Source organism: Balaenoptera acutorostrata, chromosome 4, assembly GCF_949987535.1.
Source record: "Balaenoptera acutorostrata chromosome 4, mBalAcu1.1, whole genome shotgun sequence".
Lineage (NCBI taxonomy): Eukaryota > Metazoa > Chordata > Mammalia > Artiodactyla > Balaenopteridae > Balaenoptera > Balaenoptera acutorostrata.
The window spans coordinates 92928923-92947335 of record NC_080067.1 but is presented as its reverse complement, the minus strand read 5'-3'; the positions used below and the strand labels follow the sequence as shown (position 1 = coordinate 92947335).

At 39.4% G+C, this 18413-nt stretch overlaps 1 protein-coding gene across 1 annotated transcript in view; it reads left to right on the top strand.

Annotated features, from left to right (window-relative positions):
* Positions 1-18413, top strand: part of CD96 (CD96 molecule) — an 87240-nt gene that overhangs the window by 45197 nt on the left and 23630 nt on the right. Inside the window, 1 exon segment of the mRNA XM_057545716.1 lies at positions 4854-4946. Coding sequence (XP_057401699.1) covers positions 4854-4946 — 93 coding nt within the window.

Below are 18413 nucleotides of genomic sequence, written 5' to 3'. Positions count from 1 at the left end.
AAGAATTCTTTGTATATTTTGATAGCAGTTCTTTATCAGATATATCTTTTGCAAATATTTTCTTCCAGGCTTGCCTTCTCATTCTCTTGAACTGTGTTTGGTTTTAAGATCAGAAAGTAGTGAATATTTTTTAAGGTAAGAAGGAAGAGCACTGATTCTGATACTCAAAGCACACCATAATTTCAATTTTACAGGACAGCCCTGATCTAGTATAATTTTAGGCAATTTTAAATTGTCAAATGAGTCTTTATCCTTTACGATCAAATATTAAAGAAAATAAATCTTAAACAGTTCAGTTTCCCAAAATTATAGCGTATATTCTGCTCATATTCTGACATTTATCTTTTGAATGATTTAGAAGATACAGTTGAGGCTCTGCAAAACAATATCATTGCCATGTCCTATTTTCCTATTTGTTATAAGTTCTTAAACATTTACTTCCAAACATGCTTTCTGCCTGCAGTAGTACTGCTGGAGGCTTTATAAACTCTGGTGTAAAGTTCTGATGCCTTGTGCAAGAGTCATTGCCTTGTGGGACAGATATTGACATGAAAATGCAGGAGAAAAATCTGTCTCTTAGTGCTAAAGTAGAGAAATTCTAAGACTATTACAGAACAAAAAGGAGATTTAGGGAGAGAAGGGGAAGAGTTTTTGCTCTCTTTTTTTCCCAGAAAAGAGTAACAATGTTGGAAGGCTGCAAGGTAACAGCCCTCTGAGGTGCTCCTTTCCCTACCTACCCCGCTGTCTCTCGGGACATTCAAGTGCTCAGTGATTCTTATTCTAGAAAACTTAGAAAGGGGACGGGGTCAAGGTGAAGGTGGCTCGTCAGGCAGCTATTCGAGTACCAGGGCCTGAAGAATTGTCATGATTCAATAGTAACTTTAAAAAAGGCTCTTTCTAAAAATATTCTATCATGCCGACCTAGTCTGTCAGAATGTCTAATATTGTAGTGTGGAGGAGTCAATGTTTTGGCATATACAAAGAGTTGTTTTGTTTTTTAGGGGGTAGAGTGAATAGTTTGCTTTTTTTCAGTTCAAGAGTTGAGTGCAGGGGCTTCCTGGTGGCGCAGTGGTTAAGAATCCACCTGCCAATGCAGGGGACATGGGTTCGAGCCCTGGTCCTGGAAGATCCCACATGCCGCAGGGCAACTAAGCCCATGCGCCACAACTACTGAGCCTGCGCTCTGGAGCCCACGCACCTAGAGCCTGTGCTCTGCAACAAGAGAAGCCACCGCAATGAGAAGCCTGCGCCCACAAAGAAGAGTAGCCCCCCTGCTCACTGCAATTAGAGAAAGCCCGTGCGCAGCAACGAAGACCCAACGCAGCCAAAAATAAAATAAATAAAATAAATTTATAAAAAGAAAAAAAAGAGTTGAGTGCAGACACCTCCTGGGGTGGGTAATATTTTGCCTGTCTTGTTGATTAAATAGATTTCCAACTGTAACTGTCGAGATCAAGACCTTTGGGATACAAAGAGAGTTAAGGGTTGATGAGTGGTTCAGTGTGTGTGTGAGAGTGTGTATGTGTGTTTTGGGATGTGGAGAGAGGATTAAAAAGGGATGGTTTGATAGTGGCATGAGAGGACCACTGAATATTAAGGTGACGTATGCCAGAAAAATACTTCTGGTTTTATGATTTCCCTCATACCCATGACTGATCCTGGGAATACTGAGAGTATCAATAAAGGACTTTACTATACATACAGATCACCTGTAGTTCTGGTTGAAAAGCAGATTCTGATTCAGTAAGTTGAGGGGTTGGGAGGGGCAGGGCCTGAGATCCTGCATTTCTAACAAGATCCTAGGAGATGCTATGGACCACATTTTGAGAAGCAAGGACCTAGCAAACCGTGGGGTTCAGTTCATCGCTGGGTGGACCAGCTAATGGCTGATTCAAGCTCTGAGGAAGCTCTAGAATTGACCCAGCTGCCCTTGTGGGACAGACACGTGGCCACTGCTGCCCATGAAGGTGGTCCTGAGAGCCCTGCCAGGCCTGTGCAGAATGGACACACTTGTGAACGGATGGAGTACTCAGTAGCCCAGCCCCTTACAACATTATGGTAAATGTAATGATCTGAAAACTGGCTGACGTGTTTCTGCTAAATTCTGCATTTGAGTTTTGGGAAATAATTTTTCCCTGTTAGGTTTTAGTCACTCCTTTTTTATACCCCCTTAGTTTTGTTTTGACCAAGACAGAGTTTCTACTTTATAGGCCAGTCTGAAACTAAAAGGACTCTTTATGGCCTCAGTGAAGCTGTGCATCACTTTTGTCACAGAGCAAAGGATTCATCTCAAAATGCAAATCTTGCAGTAATAACATCCTAATGCACTCTGAGGTTGTATGTACCACGAACCCCTTTGTTTACAAAGATATTTGGTGATGAAACATGGCAAAATAATATCTTAAAATAGAAATATTCAACAAATGAAAACTAAATGCTTCTTTCCCGTTTTGGAAATCTAGGATTGAGCATAACCTATCAACAACTTCTGTTCTAGGAGTTGGCAAACATTTTCTGTTTTTAATCTGCCAGATAGTGAGTATTTTTATGCTTTGTGGACCATATGGTCTCTACCACAGTTATTCAGCTCTGCCATTATAGTATAAAAGCAGCCGTAGACAATACATAAACAAATGGGCATGGCTGTGTTTCAATAAGACTTTACTTACAAACGTAGGCAGTGAGTGGGATTTCACCTAGCCATAGTCTGCCAACCTCTATTCTAATCAATCTGCAGAGAAAAACACCTAGGCGTTATTTTTCCAGGCCCATTCCATCTCATTAAGATTACTACTTTGGAAGATGATGCTTATGACGCACCAGCAGTCACATATGTACTTAAAGTTGATCTTTGTTCTTTGAATGTTAAGAAGAAATCTGTATACCTTCAATTCATCCACTTGGATTTGCCAGGAACCGGAAATACAGTGAGAAACAAAACAATTACTTCTCTTGAGAGGTATAGTGATGAAGTAATGAGGCCTTTTCTAGGGCAAACATTAAGAGCTATGAGTGCATCACAAAGATCCCTAGGATTCTTCAAGTCTGAGGGGTACATAGTAGGAAGTTTGGGATGGGAAAGTATTAGGAAACAGTAAGCACAAAGATCAAGAAGTCATGGAGAACATTATGTTTGGTAAATTGGATTGAAATATTACCTGTTGGATTGAGGGTGTGTTATTTTTAAAATGTATTTATTTATTTATGGCTGCGTTGGGTCTTTGTTGCTGTGTGTGGGCTTTCTCTAGTTGCAGTGAGCAGGGGGGTACTCTTCACTGTGGTGCACAGACTTCTCATTGCAGTGGCTTCTCTTGTTGCAGAGCACGGGCTCTAGGCGCGCGGGCTTCAGTAGTTGTGGCATGCAGGCTCAGTAGTTGTGGCTCACGGGCTCAGTAGTTGTGGCTTGTGGGCTCTAGAGCGCAGGCTCAGTAGTTGTGGCACATGGGCTTAGTTGCTCCACGACATGTGGGATCTTCCCGGCCCAGGGCTCGAACCCATGTCCCCTGCATTGGCAGGCGGATTCGTAACCACTGCGCCACCAGGGAAGTCCAGAGGGTGTGATTTTAAAGAGATGTAAAAGGTAATAGTCAGCATCAGGAAATGAAGATAGGAGTGTAATGCGGGATTAAATCGTGATCAGATTTGTGTGTCATGCTGAAGAGTTCAAACTTGTCCCAGATGGCATAAGGGGAAGAGAATAGTCATTCTGCTGACCTATTCACATACTCTCCATATAACTACCCCCCAACCTCCTCAGAGATTAATAGCAAGGGATCATTTATAATAGCAAGTCACAGCCAGCTGTGAGCACTACCTATAGCCAACAGCAATAACAAACTACCAGTGAGAATAAAACATAGATGCATTTAGATCACAAAAACAAATTCCTCCCAATGTGCTATGTGCTATCAAGTGACATAACTTAAATTGTATATACTTATTCCTTAAAGTAAAGAACAGAAACAATAGTATAATTTCTAATTAAATGTCCAAATAATTGATACAGCTCATCAGATGTGTGATACCGTACCCAATGCCATGATATCTAGAAAAATCACAAAATCCCCTAGCCTGGAAATCATTTAATTATATTTAATCCACATATTCCTAAAGTCAATAGGTCCTTCTTACATTTGTAAATTGTTTTAAAATGCTAATAGGATTATTTTACACTACAATAACGGAGACTTTAAGGAAATGACGTGAATGTATGTGATAAGTAAAACAACGTATTCCAGCCTCTCTTTCATCCCAGACACCCCCCACACACAGAGAGAGAAAAGCTGTAGCCAAATAAAAGTTTTATGAAAAAAATAGAAATTTTAGAAAGAGCACAATAATACCACCAGTCTTAGGTTTATTGATGTTGTGTCCCATTGGAGAGCTGTATCATTGTTTCTACTCTTAGTAATAAAAAAAATTTTGTGGGTTTATGGATATGTAAACTGTATGGTTACTTTTCAAATACCTCAAAACATTAGCTGCAGTAATTGTTTTACCAGGTCTTGGTTAAATGTCTCTTTCTCCAGGAAGCTTTCCCTGACCTCTCAGTGCTGGTTGGTGCCCCTCCTTTGCATTCTCGTGGCACCCTGCACTTCTGCTGTCACAGCACTAAACACAGTGCCTGGCTACCTATCTATTTTCTAGGCTGTGTGCTCTTTAAAGAAAGCTCCATGTCTTTGTCATCCACCATTAAATTCCACTGCCTTGCCCAAAGCAGGGCAATAATGATGGTTTTTAATCAATAATAATTTGTTAGATGAATAAGTGAAGGTTTGGGGGGAACTAAGTTAATACTTTATCTTCCTATCACAATATTTTGTTCATTACCCATGTCTATTTAATCCTTCCAGGCTCAGTGAACCCTCCAACAGATTCTCTGCTTGATGCTACAGAATCTACCCTTGGCACCCAGCCTTCTCCAGCCAACAGCATATCTCCTACAAGTAAGGATGTTTTCATACTGTTTTACTTCCCATGAGCTATTAATCCTTTAACTAAGTAGGTTGATACAGAAAAAATTTTCAGAAAATTTGTATGATTCATGCCCTGTTCTTGTCTATGGCGTTTCAGGTAAAGATGTTAAGTACTATTCTCATGGATTAAATGAATTAGCACAGTTTCCAAAGTCCTTCACTTGAAGACCTGGCAAAATAAGGGTCAATAAATCTTCAATGAGAAATTTAAGTTCTTTATTTATTATTAAATAAGTTAATAAATTGACAGTCCTCCTCCACAACTATGTTCTCAGTAGGGTGTTTAAGAAATTGGTTGTAAATGGGGATCTGGTGGACCAGAGGTGGGTAGATAGTTTTAAATTTAAATTTGTTCTGGTTCATATTAATTTTGACAAAGTTGACTGGTGCGGACTTGAATTCAGCCTCCTAGTGGCATTATTAATAATGGAGTTCAGGCTGGGTCAGTGTTACTGTGGCAAAGGGATAGCAGTGACTTTCAGAAGTTGGCATTGATGCAAACAAATCATAAATTTCCATATCTATGGCCTTTTTGTTTAACAAAGAACCAAGGTGACTTTCTCTAACACTCTATGTTCTACATAGAGTCGAAGTATGCTTTTTATTTCTTATTTAATTCAACTACCAATTTTAGCTCAAAATGAGAACTGAAAATGGAATAAGACAAAGCAGTCAGTAGGAATGAACAATTCCTTTAGCCTGTAGCCTTTAGCATAGCCTGCAGCCACTGTCACAGGTTGATATTTCTCAGAAAATGAAGCATGTGGCAGGATGAGAAATGCCTGCAAATCACCCAACAGAAGTTTTACATCCACCTGATTGTTTCCTAGTTCTTAAGGCTTTGTAATTTTCCTTTTTTTATGCTTCTTTTTCTTCCACTTTTAACTCATCATTCAGCAATAAACCATAGTAAATTATGATATTCTTCATTCAACAAATATTAGCATATTCAACATTAATACCTTAAGTCTCGTTAGTACTCTATATATTAGCCATCCATTGCTGTATAACAAATTACCCAAACAAAAGTTAACTACTTATAACACATATATTGTCTCACGTGGTTTCACATGAGACAGGAGCAGCTTAGCTGAATGGTTGGCTCAAGTTCTTTCATGAGGTTGTAGTCAAGCTGTTGGTTGGGGCTCCTGTCATCTGAAGGCTTGACTGGAGCTGAGGGCTTTGCTTCCAAGCTTGGACACGTTGGCAGGAAGTCTCAACTCCTCACCACATGGGCCTCTCTATAGGGCTGCTCACAATATGGCAGCTGTCTTCCCCCAGAAAAAGTAATTCAAGAATAGAGTCGCCAAGACAAAACCACCCTGCCTTTTTATGACCCAGTCTGCAAAATTGCACACCATTACTTTTGCTATATTCTATCTGTTAAAAGCAAGTCACTAAGTCCAGCTTATACTCAAGAGGTGGAGAATTGGGCTTCACTTCTTGAAGGAAAAAGTGTCAAAGAATTTGTGGACAAATTAAAACAACCACATCCTATCACTTAGAAGACGTTTGCACCTAAAATTCAATGTGGTTTGATATTCTTTATTATGAGAGGTAGACAGAGTAAGCATTACCACTTCCATTTTCCAGATGGGGACACTGACATGCTGAGAGCTTAAATGACCACATGACTAATAAGTTGCAAAGTTAGTATTCACACCAAAGTCTTCTGACTATAAATCTAGTTCTCAATACGTTAGATGCCATGTTTTCTCCAAATGGTCTAAGCACTTCATGAGGACAGGGACCATATTTATTTTGCTTCCTCATGCATGCCTAGCACAGAGTAGGCATGCAAAAATATTAGTTGAATAAATGAATGAAAAGAATAAACGAGAATAATGTTCCTTCACTATGTAGATATCATTTAATAGACTCCATGGTGTCAAAAAAAGATGATAATTTGTTTCTGCCTTCAAAAAGTTGCCTTGTACTTGGAGAGAGCTGACACGCACATATGAAAATAAGCCCGAATAGTAAGGTGAAAGGTGCAGTGTTTTATAGAATTAAAATGCTCATGGAGAGATACGGACCAAGAAGTCTTAAGCTGTGAGTATGGAAAGGTGCCTATGAGTTCGTGGAGTCAGGAAGTGTTACAAAGAGAGATGAAATAAGCTGACCCTTGAAGTACGTATTGTATTTATTTGACTATTAAGAGCTTGAAAAAACATTTTAAACAAAGAGAACAAAATGAGCAGTTGTGCATTGGTGAAGATATTCATGGGGATTTGAGAAAATTTTAATAAGTAAGTTCAGGTCAGAGGAGTGGGATTGTGTAGCAGAGAAGCAGGGATGAAGATTGGAAACTGCAGAATAAAGACAGCCTTCAGACGCAGTCTAAGGATTCTAAATGTTATACCTTAAGAGATGGGAGGGACCTCATTAAACATTTTTTTAGAAGGGAAGTGACATAATTCATTCACCAAATGTTTATTGAGCCCTTCCTATGTACCAGGTACTCTTCTAGGTGCTAGAAATACAACAGTGAACAAAAGAGAAAAAAGAATCATGCTGTCATAGCATATCCATTCTGCTAATTGAAAGCACAAATGAATTTCTTCTAGCTCAGTTTTCTGTGGGGTTAGTTGACATATACTAAATTGTTCCATCAGTTCAAACACCATTCTTATTTCTGTGAAGAAGTTCAAGAAAAAGGAAAGGACATTTGTTATCCTTAAAGAGTCTACAATCTAATATAGCACTAGTATTAGAGAGGTTGAAAGAGCACAGTCAAATAAACGTATTTGTTTAAAAGCAGAAAAAATGCTACCTGATATGCTATCATACTAAGGTGATACAGTTTGGAAATTTCTGGAGAATCAAAAGACCTCCTTAAAAATAAGACCCCATTACACTGGACCTCAGGACTGTTTTAGATCAATGGTTCTCACCAGGGTGATTTTGCCTCCGCCCCCCTCCCAGGGACATGTGCAGTGTCTGGGGGCATTTTTGGTTGCCAAAATGGGGGAAGGGACGGTGCTCCTAGCATCTGTTACGCGGAGGCTGAGGATGCTACAACATAAGACAGGACAAAGAATTATCAGGTCCAAAACGTCAATAGTGCTGATGTTGAGAAACCCTGTTTTAGTTTCAGGCTCAGGTATAATAAGACTAGCTATTTCTCACTTTACAAAATCTGGACCTCTGTCAAGATAGTAACAAGATAATGTTTGGAATACTTTTCAGTCTGATTTTTATATGTCAAAAAAACATGTTAAATCAATGGCTGCTTATATCTAAGTGAAACTTATTTGCTTAGAATAACACTGAATTACAACTGAAAAATCTAAATTTCATCTTGGCAATCTGGAGGGTAATTGTGAAATCACATGATGACTGGCTGCCTCAGAAGCTGGTAGGATTCACCCTTGTGTTCTTTTAAAAAAGGAAATGGGGTGGAACATGTCATGGAAACCAACTTCAAAAGGCTATGGTTTTGTTCTAAATTCTAAGATGTAGTGAACTATATAATTCAGTCATAATTTTTAAGCTACAGATCTTGCTGCAAGCATCCAATTCGTATTCTTTTTTTCCTCAATGAAAGGATATTCTTGAAACAAATGTAGAAAGTAATGGAAACAATGGAACCTTATAACTCACAGCCAACTGCAAGAGTTACCCAGGGAAGCCCAGCTCAATTCAACCTGAACTAACTGGTGTTTTCTGAGTGCCAGCTGCATTCGCAGCACTGTCCTAGGAAAAGACAGGAGGCTGACAAGCTAAGTGGTGAGATGAGACAAGCCTGCATGGAGCCAGAGACCCCAGACGAATCTAGGATGAGACAGTACTGGCGTAACTCCAACCTTCCATTGCCCTGAGCAGAGCCCTATGCCTTCTAACGCACTGGCCATGAATTGCCTCTAGACTACGTGGCCTCAGAGAGCAGAACCTCAGAAACCTCAGAGAGCATAGCCTCAGAAACGCCAGCCCCGACTGTAGCAGTCATCCAAGACCTTCTTTCATTCAACAAACACGGAGTGTTGACAACGAGCCAGGAATTTTTGAGGCGCTGGGATACAGTAATGAATGAGACAGGCAGACCCCCTGCTGCACAGAGTTTACAATCTAGCCAGACCCGCTTGCCTAGCCTCCCATTTCACTGGCCACCATGCCACAGACATTTTGGCTTTGCCTCCTATTTTTGTGTACAACTCTTGGACCTGATGGCATTTACTTTTGATATTAAGCCCTCTCTAAAAAGTTAGATAATCCTTACAGTCTGGATCTTTCTACTCCTGGAAGCTTTGAGTGAAATACCATATCCAGTCTGATTCTAACCATTGGCCAGCTCTCCAGGTGAGCACACCTGATCCTTGGCGAGTGGGGGGATCAGAGAGGAAGGGTACAGACTGAAGGAAGTAGTTCCACAGGGGATGCAATGAAACTACTAATTTATGAGAAAGCATGTCAGAAATGGGTGGGAGATCAACCCGGAATTAGATGAGATTAGTCCAACACAAATACAGGGGAAGCAGATTAGATCAGTTGTAGATCTGGATATTCTAAAGTGAAGAGGGGGGTCCCAGAGAGACTCTGCAAGGCAATGAGAAGCCTATGTGATTTGTTTGTGATAGCAACTTCTGACACCTTCTCTGGTCCTGCCATACCTGTCTTCAAGGGTCAGGACACCTCGGTTGCTGTCTGATCATTTCTGCCTTTATCATATGTATCCAAGCACCGAAAATTAAGAAAAGTAAATGAGCTCTGGGGACATGGAGAGTAGAATCAGGAAAGTTGCGCAGGGGGTCTGGAAAGAAATATAGACTCAAACAGAAGAAAGATGAGAGACATATCTTCACATAATGGTCTTGAGCAAAGACATAAAATAAAATGCATGCAGGACCTAGGAAGACAAGCAGGATGAGTGCTGACAATGCTTGTTGGGAAGGGGGCTGCGGGCTGCAAGTTGCTTAGGTGAGGTGGAACCAGGTGGAGGTGAGCTTAGGTTAATAGACTATGGATTTGGACTGCGATCTGAACATCAACAAACATCCACTATGGCTTTTTGAGTATATAAAAAATGTAAGTAAAACAGAAGACCCAATGATGACGACCAGATGATATAGATTTAGAGTGATAATGGTCTGAACTAGAATGGGCATATGTAGAAATTGAGAGTTCTGTGTGTGACAGAAGCCTCAGCAGGGTTGTCTGCCTAAACGTGGGGGAATAAATAAAATATTTTTTTTTTTTTTTTAATTTTTGGCTGTGTTGGGTCTTCGTTTCTGTGCGAGGGCTTTCTCCAGTTGCGGCGAGTGGGGGCCGCTCTTCATCGCGGTGCGCGGGCCTCTCACTGTCGCGGCCTCTCCCGTTGCGGAGCACAGGCTCCAGATGCGCAGGCTCAGTAATTGTGGCTCACGGGCTTAGTTGCTCCGCGGCATGTGGGATCTTCCCAGACCAGGGCTCGAACCCGTGTGCCCTGCACTGGCAGGCAGACTCTCAACCACTGCGCCACCAGGGAAGCCCCAAATAAAATATTTTTATAAAACTATCACACAAGGGCTTTCCAGGTTTTATTTTTCTAGTAATTACCTAAAAATTTTTACCAAATGCCATGATTGTATTATAGTACTAAGCAATAATGTTAACAATGTTTGTTAATATTTGAGTACCTCTGATGTGCCCGGCACTATTCTAAACTAGTAAATGTATTATCTCCTTTAACCCTCCCCAAAACACAATGGTATAAGTACTGTCATTATCCCCATTTTACAGATGAAGATACTGAAGCACAAAGAGGTTAATTAACTTGCCCAAAGTCGTGCAGAAAGTGAAACAACCTAAACAGTCAGCTGCAAAGCCCGAGTCTTACTGCCTCTGAGAGTACATGATGGGTGCTTAATAAACGTCATTAAACATTGAATAAATCCCTTCTAGTGTGAAGCTGGTATTGCTGCTATGAAAAGGTCAGTATGACAGCTATGTCTATATTAATCTTTCCCTCTCTGGACCAGTGCTTTCTGAGAAATTCTGCCTCCAGAAGTGGGGCTGACATTTCCTCAGTTGGAAATAAATTGGAGAAAAAGACCCTCCTCCATTCGTTACCCCTTTTCCTCTCAACATCATTATACTATAATTCTTATTGCCCAGAGATATGTACAGAATCCATACAAAACTCCAGTGCTCTCCCTTGAATCCTAGGAAATTCTGGACATTACATCTTTCTCACCACCATTCACCTGGGACGCACTTTACAGGTTGTTAAAGAATTTCTCAGTTTTTCCGTTCCTGTCACCCATAAGTCAAGGGTAGCCTCCTTGATGACTGATTTACCTTGGGTATGTGTTTATTCAGTTTTCCCCCTTTTGGGTGAGGTACGTCTGGGGAAAAGCTATTGGACATCCTATTCAGTTCATTTCCTAGTTATTGAGTGTCTGTGAACACATCACATGATGTGCGATGAGCTCTGTCCTGCCTACTGTCATCTTCCCCCAAAGGAGTCTTGCAGATCCTTTCTGGACCAGTAATCCAGCAATACACATTGCCTTTAGTCCTTCAGTGAGCACATGTTCCCCAAACTATCTGCCTCCCATGGGAAAACAGTTGTATGTAGAAATTAAGATTTCACACCACACATCTCCTTTATGTTGACCTGAGGATCAATATCCACCTTATCCTGACATTGGGGGTTGATGAGGCTGACTTGGATGTGTTTAGATGTATTTGCTGACCTATATTCTTTTAAGTGCAATTTTCCAGTCAGTGCCATTGTAGGTTTAAAGCCTCTTTGTGCTGCAGGTGAATTACTGGAGTACAATTACGCACTTGTCAAGGAGACTGGGTAGTTATGTCAATAAATGCTATGTCAATAGAATGGAAGGTCAAGTGAAAATATTACTATTTGAGAAAATAAGTTAAATTTTCATGTTTAATTTTACATAAGAATAGGCAAAGTCTTAGACAACTGAGCTTGATGAACTCGATCACTATGACAGCAGCAGCGTGAACTTACAAATAAATTTTACCTCTGCTTTTAGTTAAATGAATAAACTGAACTGGGAAGATTAGAAAAAAATAATTTTCTTTTGCCCCATCATTTCCTGTCCAAATGAGCTCTGTTGAATTTCTACCTAGCCTCTGAAAGAAATTTTAGGTAATTCTTTTCCTTGGCTTTTTTTGGTGATTTTCATATAATAAGTATTATCTGGTCCCTTTCAGCCACAAGAACAGATTTGTGTCAATAATTTAAAAAGCTTGTCAATGTAATGTCAAAATTTGCAAAAGTTAATTCAGTTCAGAACTTTTCTCCCTCCTTCCCACCAAGTGTGGGTCTACCTCAGCTGTGGAAGTCTGGGATGCGAGGTTGTGTCTTTTATGTCTGGGGGGGTGGGTAAGGGACAGACATGGGAGATGTCTTTGAGATTTCCTGGCTCCATCCTGTTCTCCACTCCTAGTTGTTGGCTTGACTCTCTCTTTGGAGATCATGAAATGGGGAAAAAAGAGGAGGGGTAGGTAAGGAAAGACCTTCCTTGTCAGGCTGACCGTAATCTGACTTAGGTGCCCTAAGGCTGGGGAAAATTAAAATTGCCATCTTGACCTCATGGGGGCACTTGGGCAGATTTCAGAAATCTGTGACTGACCTGTGGATGCTGTCCCCTTGATGGGCCATGCTTCTCCTTCGGTCTTCTGCGTTCCTCCCCTCCCTGCCTGTTAGCTTCTGGGGGTTTGTCATCTTGGGAGCTTTTTATTCCTCTTAGTATTTTTTCCTGGGTGAGATTTCTTTTTGTGGCATTCTATTTTGTCTGGGAAAACATGTACCTTGGTCTCCTGTTTGGGGAAGTGCTCCTTTTCCCCAGTATGGCCATATCTCTCTTCTCTACGCCCATTTAGCACTGCTACTTAAGCATAGGCTCCCAGTGTAGCCTCTTTAGCCTGAGTAGGGCACTAGTCCCCTTTGTCCCAAACTCCAGGACATGCAGGTCAAGAACTCTGAGTGGTCTCTTGAACCCACACTTCACTTGGACTAAGCTAAGGGAGCATATTCTTCTTTCCCTCCTCCATGAAAAGGGACTTGACTCACAGCACCCCAACTCTCTCCAAAGAAATCCTCACCAGGGCTGCTTTCATCCCCTTACATAGTCTTGAGGTGGATGATGGACCAGAACTGATGAACCCATTCTACTCTATCTTCACATGTCCTTCATAGGTGGTCTAAAACTCTACTTTAGAAGTGAGGATGACTTGCCCTGTAATATCATTCTTAGCCTTTGGGACCTCACCTAAAATGGAGGTACAAAGAGTCCCATTTGAAAATTCTGTTCTGCATTATCCGTTAAAATTAAAAGAAATTCAGTGACACCAGCAACAACAAAAAAGAAATTAAGAAAACAACCTCATTCACAATAGCATCAAAAAAGAGTAAAATACTTAGGAATAAATCTGAGCAAGAAAGTGAAATATCTGTACACTGAAAAATATAAAACGTTGATGAAAGAAATTGTAAGACATGCAAACATGTGAAAAGACATCCGATGTTCATGGATTGGAATAATTAATATTGTTAAATTGTGCACACTACTCAAAGCAATATACAGATTCAATTCAGTCAGTCCCTATCAAAATTCCAATGGCATTTTTCACAGAAATAGAAAAAACAACCCTAAAATTCATATTCACAAAAGACACCAAATAGCCAAAGCAATGTTGAGAAAGAAGAACAGAGTTGGAGGTATCACACTTCCTGATTTCTCACTATACTACAAAGATGTAGTAATCAAAATAGTATGGTACATGCATAAACAGACATGTAGGCCAACGGAACAGAATAGAGAACCCAGAAATAAACCCAAGCAAGTATGGTCAACTAATTTTCAACAAAGGCACCAAGAATACACACTGAGAAAGGATAGTCTCTTCAATAAATGGTGCTTAGGAAACTGGATATCCACATGGAAAAGAATGAAATTGAACCCTTTTCTTATACCATACGCAAAAATCACCTCAAAATAGATTAAAAATTTAAATATAAGACCTGAAACTGTAAAACTCCTAGAAGAAAACATAGGGAAAAAGCTCCTTGACATCAACTGGCCTCAGCAATGACTTTTTTGATATGACACCAAAAGTTCAGGCAACAAAAGCAAAAATAAACAAGTGTACTACATCAAACTAAAAAAATTTTCTGCACAACAAAAGAAGCAATCAACAAAATACAAAACAATCTATGGATTGGGAGAAAATATTGGCAAATCATATATCTGATAAGGGGTTAATATCCAAAATATATAAGGAATTTATTCAATTCAATAGCAAAACAAGAAACCACCTGCTAAAAAATGAACAAAAGGCCTGAACAGACATTTTTCCAAAGAAGACATACAAATGGCCAAAAGGTATATGTAAAGGTGCTCAACATCACTAATCATTAGGGAAATGCAAATCAAAACCACAATGAAATATCACCTCACACCTGTTAGAATGGCTATCATCCAAAAAATTAAAGATAAGTGTTGGCAAGGATATGGAGAAAAGAGAACCCTTGTACACTGTTGATGGGAGTGTAAATTGATGTAGCCTTTAATAGAAAATAGTATGAGAAACATGGAAAACGGTTTTCGAAGTTCCTCAAAAATTTAAATGTAGAACTATGATTTGATCCAGCAATCTCTCTTTTTGGTATTTACAGAAAGGAAATGAAAGCCGCCTCTAGGGATATCTGTGCTCCCATATTCACTGCGCTATTCACAGTAGCCAAGATATGGAAACAGCCTAAGTTCTCATTGATAAAAAAATATATATTTATGTGTGTGTGTGTATATATATATGTATGTTATTCGCCCTTAAAAAAGGAGATCCTACGATATGCAACAACATGGATGAACATGGCAGACATTATACTAAGTGAAATAAGGTAGACACAAAAGAACTACATGATCTCACTTATATGTGAAATCTAAAAAGAGTCAAATACATGGAAGCAAAGAGTAGAACGGTAGTTAGCAAGGGTAGGGAGGTAGGGGAAATATTTGTCAAAGTGTACAAAGTTGGAGTTAAGTAGGATTAGTAAGTCTAGAGATCAAATGTATAGCATGATGACTATAGTTAATAATACTGTATTGAATACTGGGAATTCGCTAAGAGTAGATTTCACATGCTCTCATCACACACACACACAAAAGTAACTATGTGAAAAGAGACAACATGTTAATGGGCTGAGTATGGTAATCACTTCACTATGTGTATGTATATCAAATCATCATGTGTACACATATACAATTTTATTTAAAAGATTTAAAAATTTGTAAGTAAAATAAAATAAATTCATTGAAAATGAAGCAAACATGATGAGGTGATGGTTTACCCACTGAGATGGTCCACAGAAAGCTGTAGTTCTTGGCAATGGTGTGATGGATTGACAAGTAATAAACAGAGTTCTAAAAACATGGCCAAGGTGAGGATGCTTGAAGAAAATGGGGAAAGACAAGAGAAAGAAGAAAAGGAAGAGTGTTAGCATGGGTAGTGCCTTCCTTAATGGGTTATTAAAAGCAACAGAGGAGACTCGGCATGTAAAACACCAGGTAATATAGTACCTGGTTCATAGTGTCAAAATGTTACGTTTTATTATTAGTTCCGTTAAATCCCTTTGGGAACATGGTAGGGAACCCAAGGTAGGAACTAAAGTGGTTGAGTAATTAACCAATCTGTCTTTGTCTAAATTGTTTGGTGTGTGTGTGTGTGTTTTAATAAAAACAAAAAAAAACTAGAATTAATGTGTCTACTTCTACTTGAGATGGATTCGGATGTAAATGAAACCCACCATGATCATGGTCTTATGAGTGGAGGAGGAGAGTGGGCAGTGAGAAAAAGCAGATATCTATAAAGTTGGCCTGAAAGGTCACATGTTATATCCAATTTATTATATTCCCACTACTCTACTCTCCCCCTCGCTCACTGGGCTTCACCCAAATCGGCCTCTTTGCTGTTCCTCCAACATGACCCGGGTGCCTTTTCACTCATTCCCTTTGCCTGGAAATTCTTCCCTCCAAAATCCACATGGCTCACACCTCATCTTCTCCCAGTCTTTGTTCAAATGTCACCTTCTCAATGTGGGGCTTTCCATGACCAACTCATTTTAAACTGTAACACCCTCTATCTCACTTCCTGTCCTCTTTCCCTGTTTTATTTTTCTCCTTAGTGTCTTTTAACATCTTGTATAATTTACTCGTCTGATTTTTCCCCACAAGAAAGTAAATCCCACGAGGGCAGGATTTTTTGGTCTGATTTGTCTACTGATGTCTCTCCATTGCCTAGAACAGTGATAACACATGGTTCTCAATAAGTATTGATAGCTCCATAAACATTTGGGAGTGGGGTAAGGATATTTTCTAAAGTACAAAGAAGAAAGTGATTAACAAGGGAAGGGTTTTAGAAAGAGCAGAAGAAGTCTCCCTAAAGAAAAAGGCACCTGGTCACGGCCCAAAGACTGGGTAGTCTCATGACAGGAAACTAAGAGTTGATGATGGGAGAGAGGAGAGAGGAGAAAAGCAGAGGATATAAAGGCCTTCTGTTTTGAGTGGTTGTGTGTTAGGGACCATGACTGAGCTCTTCCACGGCTAAATCTTGGTTCTCAAAAATTTCCCCCCAATTAATCTGCCTGGGGCTCTCTAGCATTTCCCTCCATGCTGTTAACAAGGCTAACTATACTATTTTTTTTTAATTAAAAAAAAATTTTATTTTATTGAAGTATAGTTGTTTTACAATGTTGTGTTAATTTCTACTATACAGCAAAGTGATTCAGTTATACATAAATATACATTCTTTTTCGTATTCTTTTTCCATTATGGTGTATCACAGGATATTGAATGCAAATGAACTTATCTACAAAACAGAAACAGACTCACAGGCATAGAGAATAGACTTGTGGGTGCCAATGGGGAGGGGGAGTGGGGGAGGGGTGGATTGGGAGTTTGGGATTAGCAGATGCAAACTATTATGTATAATGGATAGACAACAAGGTCCTACGATATAGCACAGTGAACTATATTCAATAGCCTGTGATAAACCATAAAGCCTAACTATACTTTAAGGCTACCAGAGTGGATTGAATATAATCTTTGGTGTCAGACAGGCTTGGGTTCAATTCTTATCTCTGCCACCTACTAGCTCTGTTACCCAGGGCAAGTTATTTCACTTCTCTAATACTGTTTTCTTGTATTAAAAAAAACAGAAGTAATATTTTCTAGTTCACATGGTTATTAAGAGTATGAAATGTAAAAATGCATAAAGAGCAACTCTAAAGCTAAGGCTCACACAGTCCAGTCCAAGAAGTAGGCCGGGATCAAAAGAAGAGTCCAGTGAGCAAAATTAACCTTGAAATAAATCAGTACTTTTACTTGTATTTTTTAATTCCTTGAAGGAGGAAGCAATGACCAAATCAATATTTCTTTTTTTTTGTTGTCATTACCATTTTATCCTTTATTCTCCACTTACATCACAACTGCTCACCTGTCTTTTTTATTTGGCACATAGTAGTCGATGTTAAATAATTAACTTGTTTGGAAAATATTTCAATATTTTCCCCAAATTAATCCACATGGGGCCTCTAGCATTTCCCTGCCTTTCCCTCTCCGGCAGTGAGAGGGATGGTCACTGGGAAGATGGCAAGTGTCCAGGTTAAGAGATTGGGTTTTGCTTCCTAATGTCACAAGGAGCCAAGCAGAATTAGCTCTTATAGAATATGTCTCTGTCTCCTCCATCCAACTCAGAACTGTCTTCTAAGTTGATTGGAGCTGTCTTCTGACTTCATTGAATTTCTAGTGATAACATAAAGGGGTAATTTTTAACGTTAGTGAAAAAGCATTTTAAGTTTTAATAGAAATGGGCTTCAAAAGGTTTCAAATCTCATCTAACCTCATGGCAGTTTATGAATTAATATAGCAAGCCATTTTGTACTAAGCAGTGTTTTCCTCTAAACCCCTTCTTCTTTCCTGGAAACCAAGGATCATTATTTTGTACCTCTGGACATGTACAAGGTTAAATAACAATAAACATTCAAACTAAAGAAGAAATAAACAACCAGCAAACGAAGCAAACAACTGTCTGTCACTGGGTTTGGCATATTACTTGCCTACATAGTATTTCATAATATAAAACCAACTATTGAATGCTGAAGAGGTTTTGCCATATTGTGAGTGTAAACATAACCTTAAAACAGAAAAGACAAAAAGCAAGTATGGCTTATTCGCATGCTGAAATATGTAATACAAATCTTTTAAAGACTTGACTGAAAGGAATATGAAGGCAAGTCTTTTAAAATGCTGTACTTGATGTCAAGAGATTGGCAGATACATATGTCCTCTTATAGTTACAGAATCTCTAGGTCAGGCTCTAGGACGGGATTGCTTTCAGAAACAGAAGTAAAACAAAAGAAAACAGCTCAGAGAAACAAGCAGCATTGGCTGCCACCAGCGTGCCACAGTTTTTTTTGTTTTTTTG